Consider the following 25,157-nt stretch of genomic DNA (forward strand, 5'->3'; position numbering starts at 1 on the left):
CCCTAAGCTTATTTTTCTTACCTATGGTTCTTTTCTCTCCCTTGATGCAACAAGAAGTATTCATACAACATCTCTAGCGGGTAAGAACCTAATTTACATAAAAAGACCCAGTGTCCATCTGGACACCTAACAAGAAGATGGGAGAGGCATCCTAAATGCAAAGAATCCAAATTGTTAACTTTTTCTGTGTACTTTGAGAATAACATTAACATACGATTGCACCTTGAATGTAATAACTATCTATGGTAACCCAAGAGAAAGTTCCATTGAAATAAGTGTGATTTTCCTGTAAATTTAGATAGGATCAGTCTGTCAATTACTGACTGAGGGCTTGCATGAATAACCATTCACCATCTCTGACATGCATATCTAATAATCTAGGTCAGAATTGTACATTTGAAAATGTGCATGGTAGTATTGCTTTAATCATTGGCAACAAGCATTTTGCCTGCCTTGCATGTGTGGCTTATTCCTGTTCTTGCCTCCCCATTAAACATACGCTATACATCACAGAGAATAGTTGATTCCCTAGTTTACATTCTGTATGCATTCCTTTTATATTACTCTCTTTTAAACAGAGAGCAATGAAGAATCCTTTACTTTCTGGTTCTGTGCTGCAGATTATACAGCCTAGGGAATCTATTCTAGAGTTGTAAAGATTATCAGTGTAGTTGTCCATATTCAGTACTGTAGGTTAATGTGGGATCCATTCTTTATCATTGCTATAATCACAATTCTATTTTGTTGGATGCATTGAACTTCATGTATTTTTTTTCCTTGACTGTGTGTGTTCTGGTGGGATGCTGCCCAGTTTGCATAAATTGTGATGTACATGTTACTACTACTCAGCACATCGTGAGAACTCACATCGTAATATAAGTTTCAAAATGTTGCTAAAATTAAACACTGATACTCATTTTAAGTGGATTTTATTTCCTTGGTTAATTTATATATTTATTTCCTTTTAAAAAAAAACAGTGAGCGAGATGAGCTAATGGCAGCACTTTCTTCAGTCAGAGTAAACCTAAGTGAAATGCAGCAAAGGGAATCTAACGCTTATGAACAAGTGAAGCACGCTGTACACATGACGGAAGAAGCCAATTTGGAAAGAACTAAGGTAAAATAGCAATACCTTAGGCATGCCTAAGGATATACTTCTGATTATCCCTTGCTTCGACAAATAACAGAGAGACAGTTACCTTCAAGTCTACTGTGCTTCTCAGAGATGTCTGGCTAGCTGCTTTACAAATCAGAATGCTGGATTAGATGGGTCTTTGGTCTGATGTGATCGGGCTGCTCTTGCGGTTTTGTTGGGGTTCTGAGCCTTGTTAGATACTAAAGCAGTGACTGACTCTGCTCTCCGGATGTTTCATTATCCCTAACTAGTGCCTGTGCTGGCTGGGACTGATGGGTATTGGAGCCTAGCAACTTCTGGAGGCCCCTGAGTTAGCAACCCTTCGTACTGTAGCAAATATTACTAAGAGAGAGATGCTACTAAATAAAAATTACTGTGCTGCTCTGGCATAGATCAAGTGATATTTCCTTTCTTGCCCAACCTTCAGTGAAGTGCCTGTGTTTCCCCCCCTGCTCTCTATTGCATCTCTCACTCCCCAAATGTTGATTACTACGATACTTCCTTTATGTTTGTTTCCCTTCCTATCCAAATAACATTTTGATATGGAGGGGAAATGGGCATGGTGTATTATAAAAGTTGACCAATTAAACAACTAAGTTTCTTACACCAATATGTTATCTGTGGGGTTCGTGCCCAACAGAATAGAACCGGTCTCAGAAATATATGTCTTGGTTTTCATTCATCTTGAGAATTAAGAAGGAGTGTGTGTTAAGTTGGTTTTGCCTCCCAATGCCGTATTTCAGACAGTCTCCACTCATATTTCTTACAGGGCAAGTATTACAGTTTTCTTAGAAATGCTACTCCGTTCATTCCTCTCTGTTCAAATCGGGTTTTATGAACTTTGCTTGCTGTTGGTCAGGCTTCTAAGCTTTCAGAACTCATACAAGCACTGAATAATTTTTATCGTTTATTTTAGGGTGCAGTGTGAATAATATTAAACAGCTTTAAAAACATTTATGGTAGTGCGTTGTCTTGATAATGAGTGCCATCTGCTGTGTAATTAGTAAATTACCTCTAGTTGTGAGAGGTTTATAATCAAACATAACTTTCATGAAGGAGAAGATTATATTGTATAAATGGGAAAATATTTTCCCATACTATGATTTCAAATAAGTTCTGAAAAGAATACAACTGACCTCAGTTTCAAGACTTGTGGTTTGATTGTTTAAAATATTTATAAATCATTCAATGTTTTTAAAATCTTTTAAGTGTTCTACATAAAAATAGTAAACAATAACTTTAAAATAAAAATGCAACATCGAACAGTATTATTGTTGGCATCCATCTGTTTCCAGAGACAATGGAGTGCACCTCCAGGGGTGAAGTCAAACCACTGGAGAATCGCATCACCTGCTGTGGCTGCAGAGACCAGTAACCCATAACTGCTGCCTCCCGCATTGTTTTTGTTGTGTTAGCAGCACTGAAATGACCTCTCCAGGGCACAAGTGTTTGGAGGTTTTGGGCTGCCCAGACAACAAGACCTCTCTCCTCTCAGCCTCGCTGATGTGGTCCAAAGGGAAGTAGAGTAATATGTTTGGCACCAGCAGGAGTTGCCAGAAGGATTGAACATTATCCAACTGTCTTAGGGAGTCCACTCTGGATTTGTGTAGGGTTTACTCTTAGTATTTTTGTTCCCCAAAAATGTCCTGCAAGGCAGTTGGTAAAACAGTATAAAAGGATACAAAAACAGGAATTCATCCAAATAAAAACAAGGTCTGATCTTATTGGTCAGGGAGAGCCTAGGCAAAAAGATATCTTTAGAAGACTTTGAAGCAACCAATAGTTGCTGCTTCATATACAGCTGCGGGAAGAGCATTGAAGAGTAGAGGGGTCCATTTTCAGGTTAAAGTACTATGACATTCTAGAACATGCCGTACCATGAGTAGAAGGTTCCCCAAGTGATCTAAGTAATCTTACATGTCTATACAGTGGCAGATGGTCTGTTAGGTAACCTCGTCCTGTTCAGGGGTTTATATGTTTACACCAAGGCATTAAACATGGCCCAATGGCTGATTGAGGACTCTGTGCTTCATCAAGGGTTGTATCTAATGCTGCTGTGGCAGCAACATAAGACTGCTCACACACACAGTAGAGCTTCCCGTTGCTATCCTCCAGAGCAGATTTTAGGGGCGCACAGGGGGTTACAAGGGGGAGAAGATGAAGCCCTGTTTCGCAGTGTTCAAAACAACCCCGTGCTATTACTTTTTTTTTTTTAAGGCCACATGTAGACAAACACGAAACTGCTGCAGGCAAAGCCCATCAAATTATGTAAACAATTTTTGAGGATGCCATGTGCAGAGTAAGTTGCTTGAGGATTCCATGAAGCAGTACCAGCCAGTGACTCATTTACAGAATTGAATCTGCTTCTGTTCTACTCTGTCTTGGTTAGAATCACATTGTTCATTAAGTGGATCAGTGCCTGCAAAGGAGCTCAGAGTTCCTTTATTTTGAACAGTTGTGTACAAGAAGGTATTTTTACTTCTGCACAATAAACTAACTACCAAAATTTCCTGTTGTGCGTTGCTTCTGAAAGGATATAGGAGCTCTATTGTCCTTTGCTTTAGGTTACCCTAAAGAGAAGCAAAAATGGGGATTCCCCAGTGGGCATTAGGAACCCCCTCCCAGTGGGTAATGTGTTATTCTTATTGCCTGAAGCAGGAAAAATGTTGTCACGCCACAGGAAGCTCTGCAAATACCTCTCCCTTGAAGTTTCAATTCATTTCTCTTGCTTTGCTTATACAGTATAGCATTTGCCTAGTTCCTGTTCTAGCTTGCTATTTTTCTCTTCTTGCTCATTCTTACTGTTTTTCCTCAAGGTTTAAAAGAAGCTAAGAAATACCTGCCTTCCCATTTAATAATTACAGTTGTACCTTGGTTCTCAAACAGAATGCGTTTGAAAACCAAGACGCAGCTTCCGACTGGCTGCAGGAGCAGCGTCCTGCAGCCATTCGGAAGCCACAGAAACCGCGCTGGATGTTTGGCTTCCAAAAATCGTTCGAAAACCAAAACACTCACTTCCAGTTTTCGATTGTTCAGTAGCCAAACTGTACGAGTTCCAAGGTGTTTGGCAACCAAGGTATGACTGTATTTTAGAAATGCTTGTTTTTACGAAAATGCTAGTGTCACAAAAGAAAATACGATTTGCTTGTCAAGACTACAACTTCACTAAACTTGCTCTGAGATTGTAACCAGGCTTATGCTCTTAAGAAAGCATTGGGTAAGAGTACAGCAATTATATTTATGCTCAGAAAGTAAGTTTCTGAGGCTGCAATCCTGTAAACATTTACCCAGATGTAAGTCTCATAAAAAATCAGTGGAACTTATACCTGAGTAGACTTGTGAGTCTGGTTTTCATTGCATGCTTTGAGTGAGATGTACAGTAGTACCTCCGGTTATGTAACTCTCTGGTTACGTAAACTCCAGGATGCGAAAGCGGCAAACCCAGAAGTATTTGACTGGGTTTCGCCGCACGTGCATGCGCAGAAGCGGTTCTCAGGTTGCAGAAATTATGGGATCCGACCGGACCTCCAGAGCGGATCCCATCCGCAATCGGAGGTACCGCTGTACTCTAAAATTCACAGTGAATGTTAGCATACTTGCATCAAAATCCTGTTAAGCATATAGTCTAGTACTGATCTATTTCTGTTGGCAGTCACAGTGATCGGTTCTCTCTTACGGTACAATTTTGAGCAACAAGTGGTTCTTGGGCAAGATTTACAAAAGTTATATCTATTCTTGAAATATACTATGCATCTATATATAGCCATATACTAAATTATTTAACAGAACAATGTTTAATCTAGAATTTTTGCTTGTCAGTTCTACTTTTTCAGATTTAAGTCTTGTTCTAGTTTTAAAAATGAGCTATTATTTTCAGTCTTTAAAATATGACCATTTCCACAGGCTCTAGTCCAGTGTGAACAACTTAAAAAGGAGATGGAGAGAAAGAGAGAGCGTCTTGAAAGGGAATTAGCGATACAAATAGATAAGAGGGCTGAAGAGCGAGAAGCAGTTCGTGAAGAAATGAAGAAAGAAAAAGAGAACTTGTCATCGTTGGTATTTTAAACATTTTCTGTATAAGCATTTTGGACTGTAAACAGTTATGCATTCTGCTCTGCTGAAAGGCAGCAAAAGTTTGGACCTTTTTTGCCTTGTTTCATCCCCCACCCCCCATTAAAATTTCATAGCTAGTTTTTAAAGGGTGGGGAATCAATATTGTGTGATCTCCACAATCGGGATCAGCAGAACATAGCTGAATTCTCGTGACAAGCATGTGGTTGTCTGGTGGAAGCGGGGAAGCAGCAGTCACTTTACACTTAATTTTCACACTATTCCAAAAATATTAATTACCCCTGATGTGGACTATCTCTATATATCATGGTGTACATGTTTCCTCTATATTTCAGCAAATAAAATGTGTGTGAAGCAGCCCGGAAGTAACACATTTTCTGCATTTGCAAGAGTTTATGTATTGTTATTGTAAACTCTAGGTTTTGGGCTTCTTCTACCTTTTAAATAACAGTGCATTGACCTTCAGCAGTCTCTGAAAGCAGTGTATTTACCATTTGAAACATAACAGTTTTTAGCTTTGTGCTATCATTTTACTGGTTAATTAAGGTTTTGTTTTGTTTCAGGTTATGTCTTTATCTCAGAATGTGGCTAGCTTGGAGGGTCAGGTTGACAGGATTACAAGGGAGAAGATCTCTTTAGCCAATCAGCTGGAAGAAGCTCAGAAACAAAATGCCTGTCATGATATTGAGATAAATAAGGTAGAAATGCATTATGAAAACAGAGTAATCAACTGATATTGATATAAATAGAGAGTGGTTTGATGCCTTGTACGTTATGCATGCTAATTGGGCACACTTTTATGATTTAACTGTTGCAGCACTCTTTGGATAGGTTTTTTGTTCACAAAATATGCATACATATATTGATAAATCCTTTGTAGTACAGTCATACCTCGGGTTACAACGACCAGTTCTGTGCCAACCAAGAGCTGCTTGTATAAGGCAGCTTCCTTGTGTCCTATGTATAGCTGTCAACGTTTCCCTTTTTTTAAGGGAAATTCCCTTATTCCAAATAGGATTCCTCACAAGAAAAGGGAAAAGTTGACAGCTATGTTACAGATGCTTCGGGTTGTGCGATTTCAGGTTGCGCACTGTGCCGAACCCGGAAGTACCGGAACGGGTTACTTCCGGGTTTCGGCGCATGCGCAGAAGCACTGAATCATGACCCATGCATGCGCAGACGCGGCGCTGCAGGTTGCGAACGTGCTTCCTGCATGGATCACGTTCACAACCCAAGCGTCCACTGTGCTTTTTATTCTTTTATTAATTAGAAGACAGTCCCTCAGGTTCTGATCTAATTCTAGTGACAGCTTCCCATTTCTACATGTGGGAATGGGAGACCTGAATGTTTTATTCTTTATTCCGTAAACTATTCACAGAATGTGTTAGAATCATAGAACTGTAGAGTTGGAAGTGGCCCCAAGTGCCATCTAGTCCACCCCCCTGCAATGCAGGAATCCATGACAGATGGCCATCTAACCTCTGCTCATAAACCTCCAAGGAAGGAGAGTCCACAACCTCCCGAGTTGAGAGCAATCAAATATGGTCAATAAATAAACTTGGTGGAGAATAGCTATTTCTTAATAGACTCCGTATTAATTACACGAATTGGTCCATGTACTATGTGACAGTAGATCATTGCTGTAAATGCAGAAGGCGGAAATAGTCTTGTTTATAAAGCTAAAATAAAACTTTACACTTGACCTATCAAGCAGCAGATCATTCTTACAGGGCAGGGGGGAGGAGTATGTGTGCTTGTATAATTTTTTTAAAACTGGTGTCAGAGATACTGTATTGTGCATGCAGGCATAATTTGCACAGACACTTTCCACACGGCAATCATATTAGAAATAATGGGTGATATCCAGCCAAGTCATATGGGAATAGACTCACTGAAATCAATAAAACAATTACATTGATTTAAATTGGTCTACTCCAAGTATGATTTAGTTAGCTTTCACCCAGTGGTACTAGAAAAAAATATGTTGATGTTTGGATACTTGTACAATGCAGTATTTCCCACAGTTAGGAGCAACTCAAATATAAAGCCTAAATGTAATTTTGAAAAATTAATTGATTATGGCTATACCAACATGGAAGGGGGGAGGGTTGAGTTGTAACACTTGGGAGGTATTTGTGCCCCACGAAAAGTGCCCTGTTTCAATTATTTCAGAGAAGAGACTTCATGGACACGAATATATTGTAGCTTGTATTGAGGTGAGTGGGGAGGAAATGTGTTCATATTGCCAATTCTGCAGGGACAGCACTTGCTTTCTTGCTGTTCTGCACAGTAATGAAACTACCACAGGATAGCAATGAAGAGATGTTGTTTCTGTTGCCTCAGTAATGGAATGTGTGTTCCTCCCTTTCCCACTGGCACCCACTAAAAAGGAGGGAATGCAACTTTGTTGTGTCCAGCAATGCCACCACTTAGTGACAACATCACATCCAACGTGTGATCCCCTATTTGCTGGGATCATCTGGATTGATAAAATACAGAAAGAAATTGGTTCAAAGCAGTAGCAAATAGGGGAAACAGTAGCTGCGAGCAGTTGTGAACAGCCATGAAAAAGCATAGGATTAGGAGGCTTTTAACCATGTGGGCTGGTGAGTTTGCACCACTTTTATTTTGAAAATATAAGTCTGACTTAGCCCTAAAATAAACTACTAAACAATAGATTTTGAAGATAACCAGCAGAGGGCATCAAAAGCTCTCCTTGTAAATAAATATTGCTCTGTATCCTGAAACTACACACTGTTATCTATTCAATCTAACAGGTGTGTGGAGAAGTACGCTATCAGTTGAATCATGCCAAAATGAAGAAGGATGAGGCAGAAAAGGAGCACAGAGAGTATAGAATAAAAACTGTAAGGGAACTTGAAATTAAAAACCAGGTAAGAGACCATGATCAAGCTGTTGTTAGAAACTTGAATATGTTTATTCTTCCAGTAGTGATAACTAGTTGTTATACGTTCTAAATGGCAAGAAACCAGCTATTCCTAATAATATTTTTTCCAGAGAGTTTTTATCTTTAAAAAGTTGTAGATATAAATAGCAATGCAGTACTTAAAATATTCCATCGTATGCCATGTGTAAACCAACATGCTCTGTGTATATATTACATAATATCAATTTATATACATTTGTTTGTGGTCTACCAAAAGTTAAGACACAGTAACCACTGTCTAATGTTAACAACAGTGTTTTTAAAAACACAAGTTAAAATACATATTCTGTTCTGTCTTGCCTTTCTAAAAACTTATTTTTATTAATTAGAAATTTATAAGATATCCAAAAATAAGTTACTGCTCATGTAATACTGTATTGGCAATTTGTAGGCTTACTACTTGGTTGTGTCTTTCAGACTAGGGAATTTAACACTGGGTACCTGTTAGAATGCATTTCTTATTAGTAAGCATTTAATATTGGGATAAACCACTACTAAACTAGGAAATTGGACATATTTATACTGAATCCTCTGAAATCCCTTGTTATACTTTGCCTTTCTGCCAGTTTCAATTTTCACTGGCAGCACTACAGAGCTTTGTATTAAATCCCTGTTCTCATTAAAATGCACATATATGTTATGGAACATGTAGTGCTGTGAATTGAAACTGCTCTGCTGCCAATAAATAGCCATTAAAATATTATTCAGTACAGGAATGGTGTGACTTAACATTTTTGTAGAGTTTGTGAAAGGAAACTAATCCAAAGAACTATATCCAGTTCTATTCTAGAGGGTCCTTCAACCTCCAATGTGTGGGTGCCCCTGGTGTATGTGGAAGTGTTTTCTGTTACGTCAAAGCCACCATTAGATACAGCTTCTTTAAATCATTTGGTTATCTCATATCAGTACAGGTGCCTTCAAAGTTTTTTGTAACCTTGTTAAGGCCTACAGAGGCTTAAAACAATTTGATATTAACTTGGGAGATAGTGCAGCTATATGAATTTGTATACTAATGAATTGAGAAGTATGAGCAAGAACATTTTGCGTGGCTCATAAACATGCTGATAAACTTTTGAACTAATGGTAAAATACCAATTTGGAACTGGAACCAGTATTTCCCTATAGCACGCAGTCTGTGCAGACTGCTCTGGTGGCAAGTTATCTGTTGGAAGCAGGGCATGGTGCAATGGACCCTAGTGAGAACTGCATTTCTACAGTCTGCTCCCAGAGTAAACAAGGAGTAGGGCCTAAACCCACCAGGACATGTATGAATCTGCCTCAGAAGTGATTATGATGTCCAGAAGTTTGCTGTGATTCGAGTGTGGGAGTAATAATGACTTTAGGAAAGGGCCATAGTTTAGTCATTAAACAGATGCTCTGTGTGCAAAATCTCCCAGGTCCAATCGCTGGGATCTCCAGATGTAACTGGGTCTGAAATCCTGGAGCACTGCTTCCCATCTTCTCAGAAAATACTGAGCTAAATAGACCGATAGCTTGGCATAGTATAAGACAGCTTTCTACGTCTGTAGCTTATGGAGAACATAGCATCCTAATGCAACAATAGATTGGGGGCTGTACGCCAATAACATAGCTGGAGCCAGCAGCAGGCATGGCAGGCATATACATAGACAAACAAAAAACACTCCTTTTTGCAGCAGAGAAGGGCAGACTACTTATTACCCTTTCAAGGAAAAAGAAGAAGGGGAGCACAATTGTCCTGAACTCTTGGCCTACCTGGTGGCAAGTAAGTATGCCAAGTCCCCAGTCCAGGGTAAATCCACATGTCCAAAGTCCAGAACAAAGCAGTCTCCGAGATCCTGGAACACCCAAGCCCAAGGTTCATCAACATGGGCTGTTGAGCAGACACAACACCTCAGCTTTGCTGCCCTTTTATACTTTGTGTGCTGATTTCAGCATCTGGTCTTGATAAGGCATGTGACCCTCACCTGCTCCAAGCCTACTCCAGCTCTGGTGATGGGTTCTGTTTCTCTGGTTCCTATGCACTGAGCTCCATCCCCTTGTCATCCTCCGTCACCCTGTGAGTACTTCATACACCAACCTCTCCTTCCCTATCCCCAGCTTGCCCCCCGGTATGTCCCAGCCCCAGCTATACTCCTCACTGGGATCCTATCCCTCCTGTTCCTCTTCCCCATTGCCTACCAATTCATGAAAACAGTTTACATGGAGAGGAATGTGCACAGGGGTGAGTTTCCCCATAGCCTCCCTCCTTTGCAGTGGTGCCCCCTCAGCTCCCAGGCAGCTAATTTTGGTGGCTGGTCACATGTAGGCCAGAGAAGCAGCAGTTATGGGATCACAAAATGGTGCAAATATGGAAGACTTTACTAAAAAGGAAAATTGAAACATAGGTATAAGCAGCCAAACAAGTGTCAGGAACCTCCCTTTCCAGGAAAAAAAAGAAAGCCAAATGCCCTAACATTATTAAGTCTGTAGTGGAGAGCCCAAGCTACGGGGAAAATGAAATGTTCTGCCACTTCTGGATCTTGCCGCTTCTGTGATCAGATTTGCATAGTAGAGACTGGCCTAGAGAATTCAGACACGTATTGCTGTAAGCAGTTGAAAGATAAGAAACTGAATGAGCTCCAGTTCGTGCGTTGCCTGTTGTTGGTGTTGTAAATTAGCGCTAGAAAATAAATCAGAATTCATTGATAATTGTACTGGTTTTTTCCTGATAATTGTACTGGTTTTATGGAATACGGCGTAGAAAAGAGTAAATGCATATACAAAACAACTTGTAGGAGTAGTGGTTGCTAAACACTGCCCCAGACTAGTGGAGATTGACATGTAATGTCATTTGCATGGAAACAGCAGCTACCAATTTCAAATAAAACAATGAATGAGAAGAAGTTACCAAATTAGCAGCAGCCAAGGGTGAGACCAGTTCAGATTCCAGCAGGAGAAGCAGGGTTCAAAACCAGAAGGCAGGCAGGAGCTTGGAGATGACTCCTGGTTGTGATCAAAGAAAGCATTGTAAGAGGTGGGTGAATGGAAAAAAATAACAAAAGGAAAGCAAACAGGCAGTTCCTGCACATCTCCATTACCCCATAGGAAGTCGTTCCCCCCCCCCCCCCACTGTCCCCATCATGGTCCCAGACTCAAAGGGCCAAGGTTGGGAGCTCCATTACCTGTCAGTACCATTGCTTATTGGTGGTGGTGCTTGTTTTAATGTCCCCTTGTGCCCAGTGCAACCACTGCTATGCACATGAGGTTGGGTGGGCAAGCAGAAACTGTTAGTTGGCTCTGTTACCTCTTGGAAGGAAAGAAAACAGAAGGAGTCATTGGCCCAGCGGAGGGGTTCCTCTCATCCTGCAAAAATATATTAAATTAATAAATTGATCTTTACATAAACATTGGTTTAATTTGGTGAATAAAAACTCATTTTCTGGGAAACTCTTTTCTGAACCAATTCCATTGAATGTAAGGTAACCTCTCCTCCAGCAGAAAAGATTCAGACACAGTGGAGAGAAGTGTTCCTAGTTACTTAAGCTAACATGCCGTCTGCTCACCGTAATTTGTGTTTCAGAAGGGCTTACTCCCTGAACGTGGAACTAGACCGCTGACTTGTATAGAGACACTTGTCCTAGGCAGACGTTATATCAGTGGCTACTAGTCATAATAGCTATATTACCTCCAGTATAAAAAAATGCATGGCTCCGGATACTAGCTGTTGCAGCTCATGTGCTGTTTGTGGCCTTCCCATGAGAATCTATTTGGCCACTGTGAGAACAGAATGTGTAATTGCACTTGCTCTTTGCCTTACCCCAGCTAGGGTGTCAAACAAACTTCTTTGAGACCTCCCCATTCCTTCAGCTATGGGGGTGGGAACCAGACTGATAGCAATGAACTGGCCCAGTCAAGACACTATTCCAAAGGTATGCATTTTACTTAGTTTTGAGATTCTATATTCCACCATTCAAATATTTTCCACGGGGGGGGCGGGCTGTACAGTAATGATGAAAACAAAAGTAATAAACTGGTTAGAACTGGGGGCCACAAGACCAGCACTAAAGCACCTTGTACCAATACTGTGACAAAGCACATAATGATAAGGGCAGACAATATCACAACAAAAGAGCATGTAATTTGCCAAGGCAGATCAAAAATATGAGCTCTTCAAATGGAAGGAAAGACAGTCTCCGCTCCCTTGTAGTGGAGTATGTCCGGGGGACTCAGTGACATACAAGCAACACTGGCTGAGCCAAGATACTCTGATGCCCATGGAATGGCAACTGTCATGGACTGGCAGGATGCAGAGGCATGGGGGGGCACCAGCTGGGGAACCCCCAGGCAAAGAAGGCTCAGAGCCAGGTGATTGGTGGTGGGACAATGAATGGTCAGAGGGAGAAGAGGGAGCCTAACAGACTACACTGTGACAAAGTTTGGCCTTGTCATCAGTATTAGTCACCATTGCATCAGCAAGACTTGTAGCTGAACTTGGGCCACTTTCCATCACAAGGAACTTTTGAACTTTTTCACGGACAGAAAGATTTAGTATTACCAACCTCCTGTTCTGACCTTAAAAACAACTGCCTGAACGTGCATGATACCTTCTGGTCATGCATAGGACTCAAAAAGTGTACAAGGCAAGAACTAAGCCTTTTTGCAAAACATAGAATCTGTGTTCACATAATTTCACTCTACTTCTATGGGCCAAAAGGCGTCAGTGACCATCATGGCCTGGTGGCTCACGCCCTTTATTTCATTAGTTTACACCTCCCTAAAATTGGTCCTTCCTGAAGGCATAGTTGCCCATCTTATCTGGTCAGCGGTGGCTTGCACTGCAATTTTTACCAATATTCCTTTCAGATGGTATGCAGGACAGCAACTGGGACCCACCCAATCTCTTTCATTAAACACTATAGCATGAATTTACTGTATTTGCATCCTTGGAGGCAGCCTTTGGCAGGCACATACTCCAACAAGTGCTTCAGAGCAATTAGTCACCTATCTTCCACCCAGGAATTAACAAGGTTGGCTTTTGAACATCCCTCTTGGTGATTTCCTTGTGCCCACTTGAGAAGGTTCTGAAAGGTGTTTCTGAAGGGACACTAGGACACTACCCAAGTCCATCCTATGCAGGCTATTATTTCTTCCCCAGTTAGTTGCTATAGATTCAACTGCAGATAGCAGGAGTCTGTCATGTCACTATACTGTTTCCCCTCATTTGGTTGTTTCCTTATCCTTTTTCTTATGCTCTCAGAATGTATGGAAGCCTGCATTCCTTTCTGTGCTCCATCAGAAGGCAAATTGCCAGTGAAAGGGAGGGGGGAATTGGAAATCCTCTTGGCGTAATGACGGTTTTTTACAGCCTTCAAGCGATTGGTGGATGACAACCCACTTGGTGGTATCCCAGTTTCTTTTCCACCATGGCTTCATTCTTTAATTATCTGTTGCCTCCTTCAGTGGGTGGGATGTTTTAGTCCTGCCTTTTTTAAAAAGATGAATGTGTTTTTAGCTTTTATTCAGTTTTAGTTCTATGTTGGTTTTAATGTACATGCTATTTTTTGTAAGTCATTTTGAGTTACTTTTTGTTAAAAAAGCAACAAATTCAGTTAATAATAACAACATACTACAATACACTTAATTCAATAAATAATAATAACACTCCACTCTACAGGAAGCCTGGTAAGGCAGGTGCAATTGATATAGCCTACAATTACTCCCTCAAACCGATACTGGTACTGCACTTCATATGAATGCGACTGGTATAGATCAATTCCTTTTGCCTTGTCCTCTCAAGTCTTGCTTATACAGGTCAACTTACCCCTGCCAGTTTGATCCTCACCTGCTGTATTGGTTACCACTGCCTCCACCCAAAGGAAGAAACTCTTATAAGAATATAAGACAACAGACTTTGGATACTGTGTGGCTGTTATTATGTAGAAAAGAAAACAAACCCAGAATTTGCCCTGGCAAGATTTAACAAAAATGTATTGTATCTGTAAGCATGCATAGAATCAGGTTGTTAAATTGAATTTTTTCATTTATTATTTAGATACATAGTGACTGAGAACATATTTAATTTGAAAATAGGTAAACACTTTATATGACATAGGAGGTTTTATGTAACATAATGAATAAGTACATTCTATAACATAATGAATAAGTACATAATTTTGTGACGTAAAAATACATTGCTTATTTTACATCTTAATTCTCACAAACTTGTTAAGCTGCATTAGAATTACACTAATATTCTTAGTGTTTTATACATATATCACAAGAATTGTATTTTTATTAAACTAAGGTTTCAATATATAATTTTTCTGCACTAATCAGATCCGACAAAAATATACAGTAAGCAACAGTTGATAGTAGTTGCTGGGCAAACCAGTGTTCTCAATGAACTGAAGTGTTCATGTTCTTCTATTGATAGGGCAATAAATATTTATAGTTTGAGTGGGGTTAAATGGGGTTAATTCTTTTCTGGGTTATGATCACTGTTAATAACAACCATAACTGATAACCACTTAGTGATGTGGGCTGCAAAAGGTGGTGAATTGTCTAACATTGCCTCCCTATCCATTCTACCGATAGAAACCCCTGCTCAATCAAAGAGTCTTCCAGCAGGAGAAGAGCACCACTGGATGTAACCCACTTAATATTTCTACTATAAGAGGGGGCCACTCCACCAGGCTACAGCAAAGGGGAGAATGGAGGCAGGGCACTCCATCAACTCTGTTGAGAAATCAGTTTGTGCTTTCCCTCTCCATCAACTATCCTCCAGTACCAGCTACTCTTATCAGGCTGCAGTAGAGGAACCAGCAATTTTTGGCTCCTCTCAAACTATTTTCATTTAAATGAAAGAACTTGGTGGCTAAAAACTGCTGACTTGAGTTTGCTTCCCCACCCCAATCACTCCAGTTTCCTTTAGAGTATAAGCCTAAGAGTCTTGTTTGTTATTGATCTTATGTTATCAGCTCTGGAAACACTCATGGACAAATAGAAGGGTGAAAATGCTTTAAATAAATAAATAAATTTGCCATAGTTATTCATGTATGTGAGTTGAATATAGAAATTATATTTCCATAGTAATCCGGAATCCTTTTTTAAATATGAAAATTAGTTTAGGATCTGGAAAGAACATTAAGTTAGCGTTTTAAGTGTAACACACATTTCTGGGTGAAATTCATTTAAAATCTTTATCTTGGGATCTTGGGCTCAAACTAAATGAGAAGCTCTCTGTACACAACCAAGATTAGCAGACATAGTATTGCCTTAAATCCCTAGGCTTAAACATCTGGCAGGTAGAGGGAGGCCATTTTCAGCAAAAGTCTTTTTATGTTGGAATATGCTTTTTTGTTGGTCCGACAGAACCTGAGCTGATTTATCTTGAGGGGATGGTATAAAGCCCATCTGTTCGCTTTAAATATTTCCCTTGAGAAAATAATGAGAGCTTATATTTATGCCTATAGTGTAGAATTATGAGGTTGTCTTGGCTTTAGTTGACAGTTGTCAAATTATGTTTGTTTTTTGTTTTAAACAAATGCCTTTTCGATATGTGTGTGTGTGTGTGTGTGTGTGTGTGTGTGTGTGTGTGAGTGAGAGAGAGAGAGAGAATGGGTCAAAATGTCAAGGGGGAACTGGGGACAGGGACTTAGAATGATCAACCTAATTTCTACAGCCATAAACTGTTAAAAAAGGAGTCCTGGATATACTTAATAGTTTCTTATTTAATAAGAATATTACCCTAATAAGAATATGGTAATTGTGGTGTTGGAATGTCAATAGGCTTATTTTCTATGCAGGACTGCTGATACTGCTGCATTTATCTGCCTATTACAGGTAGTTATATAAGTTTGGGGGAGTTTATCTAAAGCTAGTAGCACTGAATAATAAATAATGAAATTAGTAGCTCAGTCTTTCTCATTCTCATTTCAATTTCTGTTGTAGGCAGGATTTTATTTAAAGTGCCCTTTGATTATTATTATTTTTGTTATAGAATGTATATATGTACAATGTTTGTGATGTATATAACTTCCTTTATTGTTATAATTGAATTTGCTGTGCTCCTCTGTGTGTTTTTAAGGAAATAGAGAAATTGCAAGTGGAGCTCAATGAATATAAACTGCGTTTGGAGCAAGCACTGCAGGATACAGCAAGAGCTAAGGAAGAATGTCTGAAACAAACAGAATTGCTGGGTAAAGCTGAGCACCAACTGCACCTCACCAGGTACCCCTTATCGTACATGGCCTTAGCACCAATTTCAATTTTATCCTGCAAATTTTTGCCAGCAGCTTATCCACAGTTGTTAGAGATTGATTCAGTGCACAGCTTTCAGGCATATTAGAAGTGAAGATGTACTGAGCAAAACATTCAGACAAGATGAAGCGTGGCAGGGATTTAGTGATAACAAATCTATTCATCCAGAGTATTCTTTCTGTTCATCTAAAGTATTCTTCAAACAATCACAGTGTTAAATGTCATCTTAGAACAATTTGTAGTCAGTAAAGGTTATATACACCCAATTGTTCTTTCAAGATTCTTTGATGCAGTTGCTTTAAGGAACAATTGAGATTATATAGCACATTGCTCTCGAGTTCCTTATTGATATGTAAAAGCTGAAAATAGCTATCACTTTCTTAGTTACAGATTATAGTTAGCTGCATGCATGCTCTTCAGAGAAAATTGATGATCATGCATAAAACAGTCAATTCTATGCCAAAAATGTTTGTGTGGTAGACAAGCAACTAACTACACACACAAAAACTTTCTGAAGTTTGTGCATTTTTCTCTTAACAGTAGCCCCATTCCTCTTAACACCTGCCTGCTCCCACTGAGCTTGATTAATTTAACACTTCAAACTCATTACTGTTTCGTTTTTTAATCTATAGCATGAACTGCTTTCTGGAATGGAAGTCAAGATTTAAAAGTATGCCAGAAAGCATTTAGATTTGTAGTATTAGTTGGGTCGAGTACATGTATTGTATGTGCATACAGACTCGCACAATGGATATGAATATGGGAGATTATACTATGCTTCTTAAATGATCACACCATCCTCTTTTTTTTAAAGAAATGATGTAAATATAGATCATGGGCTAGTAGCAGATGGGAAGAAAAACACCCTTCTTACAGCCTGTATTTAGAGAACAAATATGCTAGAGGTTAATGAACTTGAAAAAAGTTTTGGGTAAGTTGTTAAGACAGCAAAAGTTTTGATTTTGCAGGACTTCTTTTATAATGATTTGTTGTGATAGTTAACCAAATGGTTTACCAATTTCCATCCGAAGGCTAATCATACAAGTTATGAAGCTGTGTGGTGTCTTGGAGAAAATCCAAATTGTAGATAGCTTTTCTGAAAAACTTCCACATTCTTAATAAGGTATACTAAGAGCTTAATTAAGTCAAGCATCCAAATAAGTGATTCACATTAATGATGAGACAATACTACTTCAGGGTTACATAAGCATGTAGTCTGCAGAAAATTGTTTTAGATGTTTGATTGCAGAAGATGGATGGGTTTAACAGTGATATTCGGCTTTGCTTTCTTATGGCTTAAGAATTGTTATTGTTGCTATCTTACAGCTTTCCAAAGTATAACTTGTCATGACAACATTTCTCCAAGTGATATTTTCCTCATATTCCCTTATCGTTCTCATGTTGGTCTAACAACCAGACTTCCTTATTTGTGATAATGTGAAATGGGTGGGGAACTGCAAAATCCTGGTCTGATGAATCACTCATGACCACCAGTCTTTTGTCATTGTTTGCTTTCCTGCGCTGTGTTTTCTTATCAATTACTTTTGTTATGGTTTAGCATCATATGTCAGTGTTATAGTTTTAAATTGTGGTCTTATGCACCTTGAGTCATAAAACGAAGTACAGATTGCATTTGTCTCCGTTTGTGGAGCATTGCTGTTTTGAAAGACGTACGTCATTTTTGTGGGTGGCTTTTCGTGTCTGCAGGTGTAGTTGTATGTTTGGCCCTTCTAACACAGCTGAAGTTTTATTAAAGTTGCACCCATAAAGAAAGTGAGGCTGCTTCTTTCCTCAGGTAGACAATTCAATGGTTAATTTTAAAAACAAAAGGAATTTTAGGAACATCAAAAGCAACCTTATACCAAGTCAAAACACTGATCCATCTAATTTAAAGGTTCAGTTAATTCCCACATAGTATAGTATTTCTGATTGTAAATAACTAAATAATTGCAGTTAGATGTCTTGTTAATATGCAGATATTGAAAAATAAAACAGTTTAGGGGGGAAAGCACAAGCATGCATGGCATCTGAACTCAGTTATAGTATAGTGACTTGAAAGATTCACACATCCTGTCTTTGTGGTCCATCTGTCTCCATTCTCTTAACCTTTTATCCACCAACATAACTAGAAACTTGCTTTAAAAAATAAGTGGCTGTCTTCGTGTTCAGAAACAGCTCAACTTCACACTAGGAATTGAGATACTGTATGATTATGATTTCTAGCCTTTTGTAAATACAAGCATGATATAAATTTCCAATAGAAAGAGGAATGAGTGTTGTAACTAAGTGCAAATATGTATTGTTATTCCTAATTATGACAATTTTTTACAAAAAAATATGAAAAATCTGCCGCACTAAATTCTGTAACAACCCCCCCCCCCCCATATATTGCAGGGGCATCTTCTCGCATATGAAATTGAGGTTTAAAACTGTCACTCGTCAACTTTTTATTCTCCAAAAATGACTTCTCAAAAATAGTGCTTCCTTCTACCCAAAAAAATAGTTTAGTTACCTGTAAAAAAAATATAATTGTTCATATTTGGTCATCGTTCTGCTTTTTTCCACTAAATTTGCGGAAGCATGTTTTTTATCTATTTATATTTCATTTATGATCGTGCTAGTTTTGATGGCAAAAATTAGGCTCGTGTTTCAGTGGCAGTAAATATGGATTATAATTTTATTCTGTTTTAGAGATGGTTGAGATGGTTAACAAAATAATAAATACTTAAAACTTCAATGCACTTTGGTTTTCCATAAAGTTCCAAAAAGTAGACTACTGTTCCAAAAGTAGACTACTGTGTGTGATTCCTATGTTTCAGTCATGGGTCACTCTTATTTATTCTGTCACATTGGAATGACAGTCACTTGTCTGAAATGATGCAGTAAAAACATATATGGGAGTGTCACCCAGTTACACTGCTTCTAGGTGTGTATTTACAATTGCTGTCAGGCATGCAAGTGTCCTTCAATTGTTACAAAAATATTAGGCTAATCCATGGTGGAAACATAAATGCCTATAATATGTGTCGTGTCTTGCTGACCCAGACTGTGTGAGACTTCTGTGGGTGGGAATTCCATATTACGGTTTCAGTGCCTACTAAAGATGTTTTTATTCAGACAGACCTTCCCAGAGGGGTGATTACAGCCATGCTGACTGTCAGTTTTATGAAATGGCAGAATATAATTTTATATTGTTTCTATATGTTCTTACTATAGCCTTTTGTTTTTATAGAACTCTTGTTGAACATCGCTTTGAATTTTTCCCCAATATGAAATGATTCATAACTTTATTAAATAAATAAAATAGATCACACACTCACACACAAAACTGGCTTTGTACATGCCCTTGCGGTCTTTGTTAGTTGTGCAGATGGTAAACTTGAAAGTGTGCTCTTGATCAAGCCTGAAGGAGGCAGTGAGACATGGAGTGGAGGTGGACAGAGCTTGCTTGACAGAGCACAACATTAAGGGCTGCATAGGTTACTTTACTGCTGCCTTGATTTGGGCTCAGGAGGCATTCTGTAGACCTGTATCTTTAAAAATTCTTGATCATTTGATTCATGCTTGCATCTTTTATTCCTCAATCCAGTTAATATTTCTGTTGTGTAAACAGTTCTAAATATAATTGGTTGAGAGAAATCCATCAATACCATCCAACTGTTCTAATGAATTGGAAAAGTGAGATGGGTGATTGGCTGAACTGATGCCAAATAGTGTTCGTTGGCTATTTATTTTTATTAAGAGTGAGTAAAATTCACCACTGTTCTACAGATCCTTTGGATTATTACTTGCTCTGATACTCCAGACAGCTCCCCGCCCCCATTCAACTAACACTGAAGTGTAGGTGAAGTGCCTAGCTCAATGCTTTGGTCTTGTTTGCAGTCATCCATACTCTGGTTGCTTCTTACATAGATTACCATAACACCATCAGTTTAGAGCTGCTCTTGTAAATGGTTTGGAAGTAGTTTATCCCTGTTTTCTCCATGTCCTAGCAGGATAGGTTGCAGGAAGCAGTTAAGATAATTCGTTTTTAACCGCACTGGGACCGATTCCAAGGTGTTGGTTATTATTTACAGAATCATAAATGTCCAAGTCCAAGTCCCAAGCAAAATGTCTTTGCTCTCTTATTTTTTGGAAAGTGAAATCCTATAGTATTTGGTTAAGGCTTTCTCAGTTGTAGTGCCACAATTAATGGAATGCTTTGACCGGGGAAACCTGCCTAGAAAGGCAATTAATTTTCAAAAATAACAATGTATATTAATTTTTTTCTTCTTTTTCCATGTACACAAGGAACTTCAGAACATAATGTCTAATGTTTGCTGTAGTCAGTTTACGGTCTACTCATATGTCTTCCTAGTTTGTGCCTAGGACAGAGGTTCAAATGCATACTGTTAGTCTTAATGGGCTTGAAAACCTATCTATTGATTTTCAGACCATTTTGCAGCTTTTGACATTTACTGAAATGGTGGGTACAAGGTATTGGGAACTCCTAATGAGAGTTTTACAAGCATATGTTGATGGTTTTATTCAACTCAGATTCATTTCTGCGGCGCTTGTGCCTAAGAAGCTCCATGAGGATTGTGCCCAGTTTGAACAGTTAAAGTGTCAAATTATTCCATATTATTTTGCCGGTAATAGTTCATTGGGTTTACATTTCAGCAGAAGAGCTCAACGTTATTCCATGACTGAAAAGCAGAAAAATCATTTGAAAATTACATTTTTTCAAGACAATGGTTTTGAAGGACATACAAAAGCGATTAGCAACACCGCATCCATTTTAGCTTCAAATACCTACTGTTTATCAGTGCTTCTAGTAGCCTCTAGCACACTTTCAACAGCTTCATTGGCATTAATTGAAGTCCATGTATAATAAATAAGGCACATAAATTAAACCTGTCATTCTGTTGCCCAGGTTCTTGCAACATAACTAAGTTTCTTAGGTTATGCTTTTTTGGTTATAATGTTGGCAGCATGCTTTGCTAGAAGATTGAATGTATGTGTGTTCCTAATATGTACACTACTGGTTTTCAAAAGAAATTTTTCACTGCCACTCATAAATATTCCAGGTACTTAATAACTACTGCTGTACTTCTAAATATTGTCTGCTACAGAGAAGCAGAATTTTATGGGGTTCTAAAAAATATACTGGCATATGAGATGTTCACTCATATTTATATAATTGATGTGAAAAATTGTAACAGTCTAGATTGCATTACTGACTAAATATCAAATGAATACACACCATTAAAACTAGAATCCATAATAGCACATATCAATGGGAAAATATACTTGGCACAAGAATGATTCTTAATTTTTTAAAATATGTAATTTCAAAAAGATTACCTGGAAACTTATAATTGAAAAGAAGTATAAAATCCTGAAATAAGATAACATGCTTAATAAACTCCTTAGTGTCTGTTTTATATGTTTATTTTTCATTAAATTTAGGATTGCTTGTAGTTCAGTCAACATTTATTCCTATCTGTTTTTCATATACAAAGGCATTGGGATGCCAGGAAATAAACTGTTAACGGAGAATTAACTTCTTTGGCATGCTTTCATACTTATCTTCCAAATTAAAGAAAATGAAATGGGCAGAAGCAGAGTGTAGATTACCTCCTTTTTGTCAAAAAATGGTGGGAATTTGAAAATTAATAATAAAAAAGGGAACAGATGCAGTAACATGCCAGAGGGAGATTAATGTGGAGAGTAAAATCTGTGAGCAACAAAACTGAAGCAAACTGAATCAGTGGGAGGTGGTTGTACAATCAAAATCAGGATAAAAGAGAAATTACAAACAACCCTGCACTTGTCAAAGTAGTAGTAATGAAATCCTGACTCTGCCAGCAGTGAGAACCTGTGTTAGCACTTTGGGGTAAGGATGGTAGCCGGGTGCCAGGTAGGAGGGCAGTGTTAGGTTGCTGGGCAGCAGCCATCTTGTGTAGAACAGATGGCACTGAAAGCTGGCAGGGGAGGGGCTCCTTAGCAGAACTAATCAGACAGTAACAGATAGGGCAGCTGGGAAGACTGACCACAGAGAGGGAAACTGCAGGATAGCTGCAGAGTTCCATGATGTTTACAGTGGTGTGCCCATTGGTCTGATAGAAGACCTTGCAATGCCTTTTTACTGCAGAAGGCACAGAAAAACTTTTGTTAACTGGGCAGTTTATCTGAAAATTTTGCAACATAGGGAATGCATAAAGCCAGTGATGAATTGAAGTTATGAATTCATGAAAGTGTGTGTGTGTGTGTGTGTGTGTGTATATATATATATATATATATGCGCATACTTACATTCCTTTGGAGTTAGAAGCATATTGCAAGACTTATATCCCATGATTAGTACGTTTTGCTCATTTTCATTTCAAAGTGTGTTCATTTGAAATAAAGTGAAAGCAATTTGTGTTAATTCAGATCACATCCTGGTGTCATTGATACATGCGGGACGCGTTAGGATTAGGAGCTATACTGAAATCAATACAGTTTGTAGTATTTTTCTCAGTGCCTTTTAATAAGGGGGCACCAGATTTTGCCTTCTGTGCATAATAATCACTGTGTCTCAGGATGTTAACTTTTAATCACGACATACATCTTTATGTTGCCCAGCCACCATTCAGTAGTAGTCAGGGCTGCTGGTTGACTTGTGGAAAAGAAATGTTGAAATAGTGAGGCCAGAAAAAAGGGGGGGGGGGAGAATTGTGTATTAAAATTGATTTAAATGCTACTGAATAAATTGACCCGATACAAAGGATCCTTACCATAACTAAGTGACCCAGGATAAATGATAAAAACACTTTGAACAACAATAAATAGATGTGCATTATATATCTCTTTGTTGAACAAAGAAAATTGCGGCTCCTACTTCTGTTTTTCAACTTCTGTATTTTTCTCTTTGCAGAAGGTTTATGGCTTGGCTCAATTATTCATTTTGAGAGGGGAGGGGAAGAAACATTACAGGGATTTGAAATAGGTGGTATAACAGAGCCATATGCTATTTGTGCATCAGTTTCTGCAATATATCTAATTTGGGGCTGTCGGGAAAAATTAGACTTATTTGATATAGCAGCCTATTAGTAAATGACTCCGGTAGATTTGAAAGTTGCCATTTGTTCTCCTTAACTGAATCTTGCAAGCATTCTGTTTCCCAGAGCTATTCTGTGAAAATATCTTGGTTCTTTGTCCTGCAGCTGTACAAACCACAAATATTTCCACAACTGAAAAGAAGGTCTTGCTTCAGGTAATTTTATAAAAAGGGGTTGGAACAATTAATAATCCTCTATTGTTTTCAAACTGCGCAAATCTGGTTGGGAAACTTACCCATTCCCTTGACTGCCTAAAATAGTGTAACGTGTTAATTTAGTTATAGAGATGTAAATAAATTAGCTGCTCTGCATTATTATGGAAGGAGATATTTACCTGCCATCATTTAGCCCATACGTTGCTTTATGATGACAGATATCAAATGATTTGGAATAAATCGGCTCTCTTGTTTTCTGGCAGTGCCTGTAGTAATCATTACTACGTTGTACTTTATAAACTGTCAGTTAGCTGCTACCTTGTTATCTTCTGTTTTATAATTATTGTTCTTTAAAAAAATATAATATTTGAAATCACAGTGTTTCCAAAGCCATTAATGAAGTATTAATTGGAGAAAGAAATATGCTTTAAATTCTAACAGCTAGCCATATTGTGATCATGTTGCTATATCTTTAGTTTTTTTATTACTTGAAGGGGGATAGGAGATTTTATAGCCTGCTTCATTTTCCCCCTAAAATGAGAAGAATTTATAAATGCATCTGATGATATAGAGCAGTTCATTTGCAAAATTTATACTGATACTAGTCTGGTAAGGGAAAACTAATGCACATGCCCATCGGTTGTTGAAAGATGCCGGTTATCTATATTTATTACAGTAAATATTTGTGAGTGACATCCTATTATTATCCCCCCCCCAATTTGTTCACATGGGAGAAAGTTACTAAACATTTTTAAATTATAAAATGCTTTTAAGAGCATGTCTATCAGATTTCAAAGTTTTGACATTTACAAAATATATTATTTAGTCGTTGGGGCTTCTAGCATGTATTTTATGTTGCAGATATGTTTACAAAATATGGTGAAAACATAAATGCAATCTTGTGGTGCAAATTTAAAATACTATATATCTATTGTGCTGCATAAGAGCAACTGGTGCCACTATAATTAAAATACACATTTACATTCTTTCTGTGCGAGGGTCATTAATTTCTTTCCTGGGGAACTGTAAACTACTAGCCTGAAAGAGATTGATTCTTCAAGACTTTAAATGAATGTTATTTATTTGAAAGCTGAATCACTGACATTGTTATAATCATGTTTTCTACATAAATAAATAAACCCTTTATAGTCTCCTATATGCAAAAGGAATTTGTAAAAGAAAATGCTTTATTACTTTACCCTGGATCCAGCCCTAACATGGCATAGAAATAAAGATGAGGAGCAGAAAAACCTCAAATGAGCAGTTACTTATATCTTTCCCATCTGGTAACTCTCTTCCATCCCTGGTCTATTTGATTATGACAGGGAGCAAACTTCTTCCCTGCTCAATAGATGCATTTTATCCATGGCAGCATGACTGCCACATCAACTGTCCCACTACTCTGAGTCCTGTCTGCCTCGTTCCTGCAGTCTGTGAGCATTTTGCAGCAGTGCAGCTGGTATATGGCTTCTTGTCCTGACTATGGCTATTCCATGTTGCCAGCAGAGCGTAACTTGTAAGAAGCTCTAAAAGCAATTAGGTGCATA

General features: G+C 38.4%; 1 protein-coding gene across 5 annotated transcripts in view; it reads left to right on the forward strand.

The window, feature by feature from the left end:
* The window catches only part of SDCCAG8 (SHH signaling and ciliogenesis regulator SDCCAG8), a gene marked incomplete at its 5' end in the record, with an annotated part of 94,311 nt that overhangs the window by 14,399 nt on the left and 54,755 nt on the right, over positions 1-25,157 (forward strand). For 3 of the 5 annotated variants that reach the window (XM_083604262.1, XM_083604266.1, XM_083604263.1), the window contains 5 exons: positions 979-1,117; positions 5,039-5,191; positions 5,770-5,904; positions 7,984-8,100; positions 16,201-16,343. In XM_083604262.1, coding sequence (XP_083460388.1) covers positions 979-1,117; positions 5,039-5,191; positions 5,770-5,904; positions 7,984-8,100; positions 16,201-16,343 — 687 coding nt within the window. Of the gene's footprint in view, positions 1-978; positions 1,118-5,038; positions 5,192-5,769; positions 5,905-7,983; positions 8,101-16,200; positions 16,344-23,560; positions 23,611-25,157 lie in introns of all 5 variants that reach the window. The other 2 variants (XM_083604265.1, XM_083604264.1) reach the window with 1 other exon arrangement.

The sequence above is a fragment of the Podarcis filfolensis genome, assembly GCF_964270895.1.
Source record: "Podarcis filfolensis genome assembly, chromosome: 3".
NCBI classification, from domain to species: Eukaryota; Metazoa; Chordata; class Lepidosauria; order Squamata; family Lacertidae; genus Podarcis; species Podarcis filfolensis.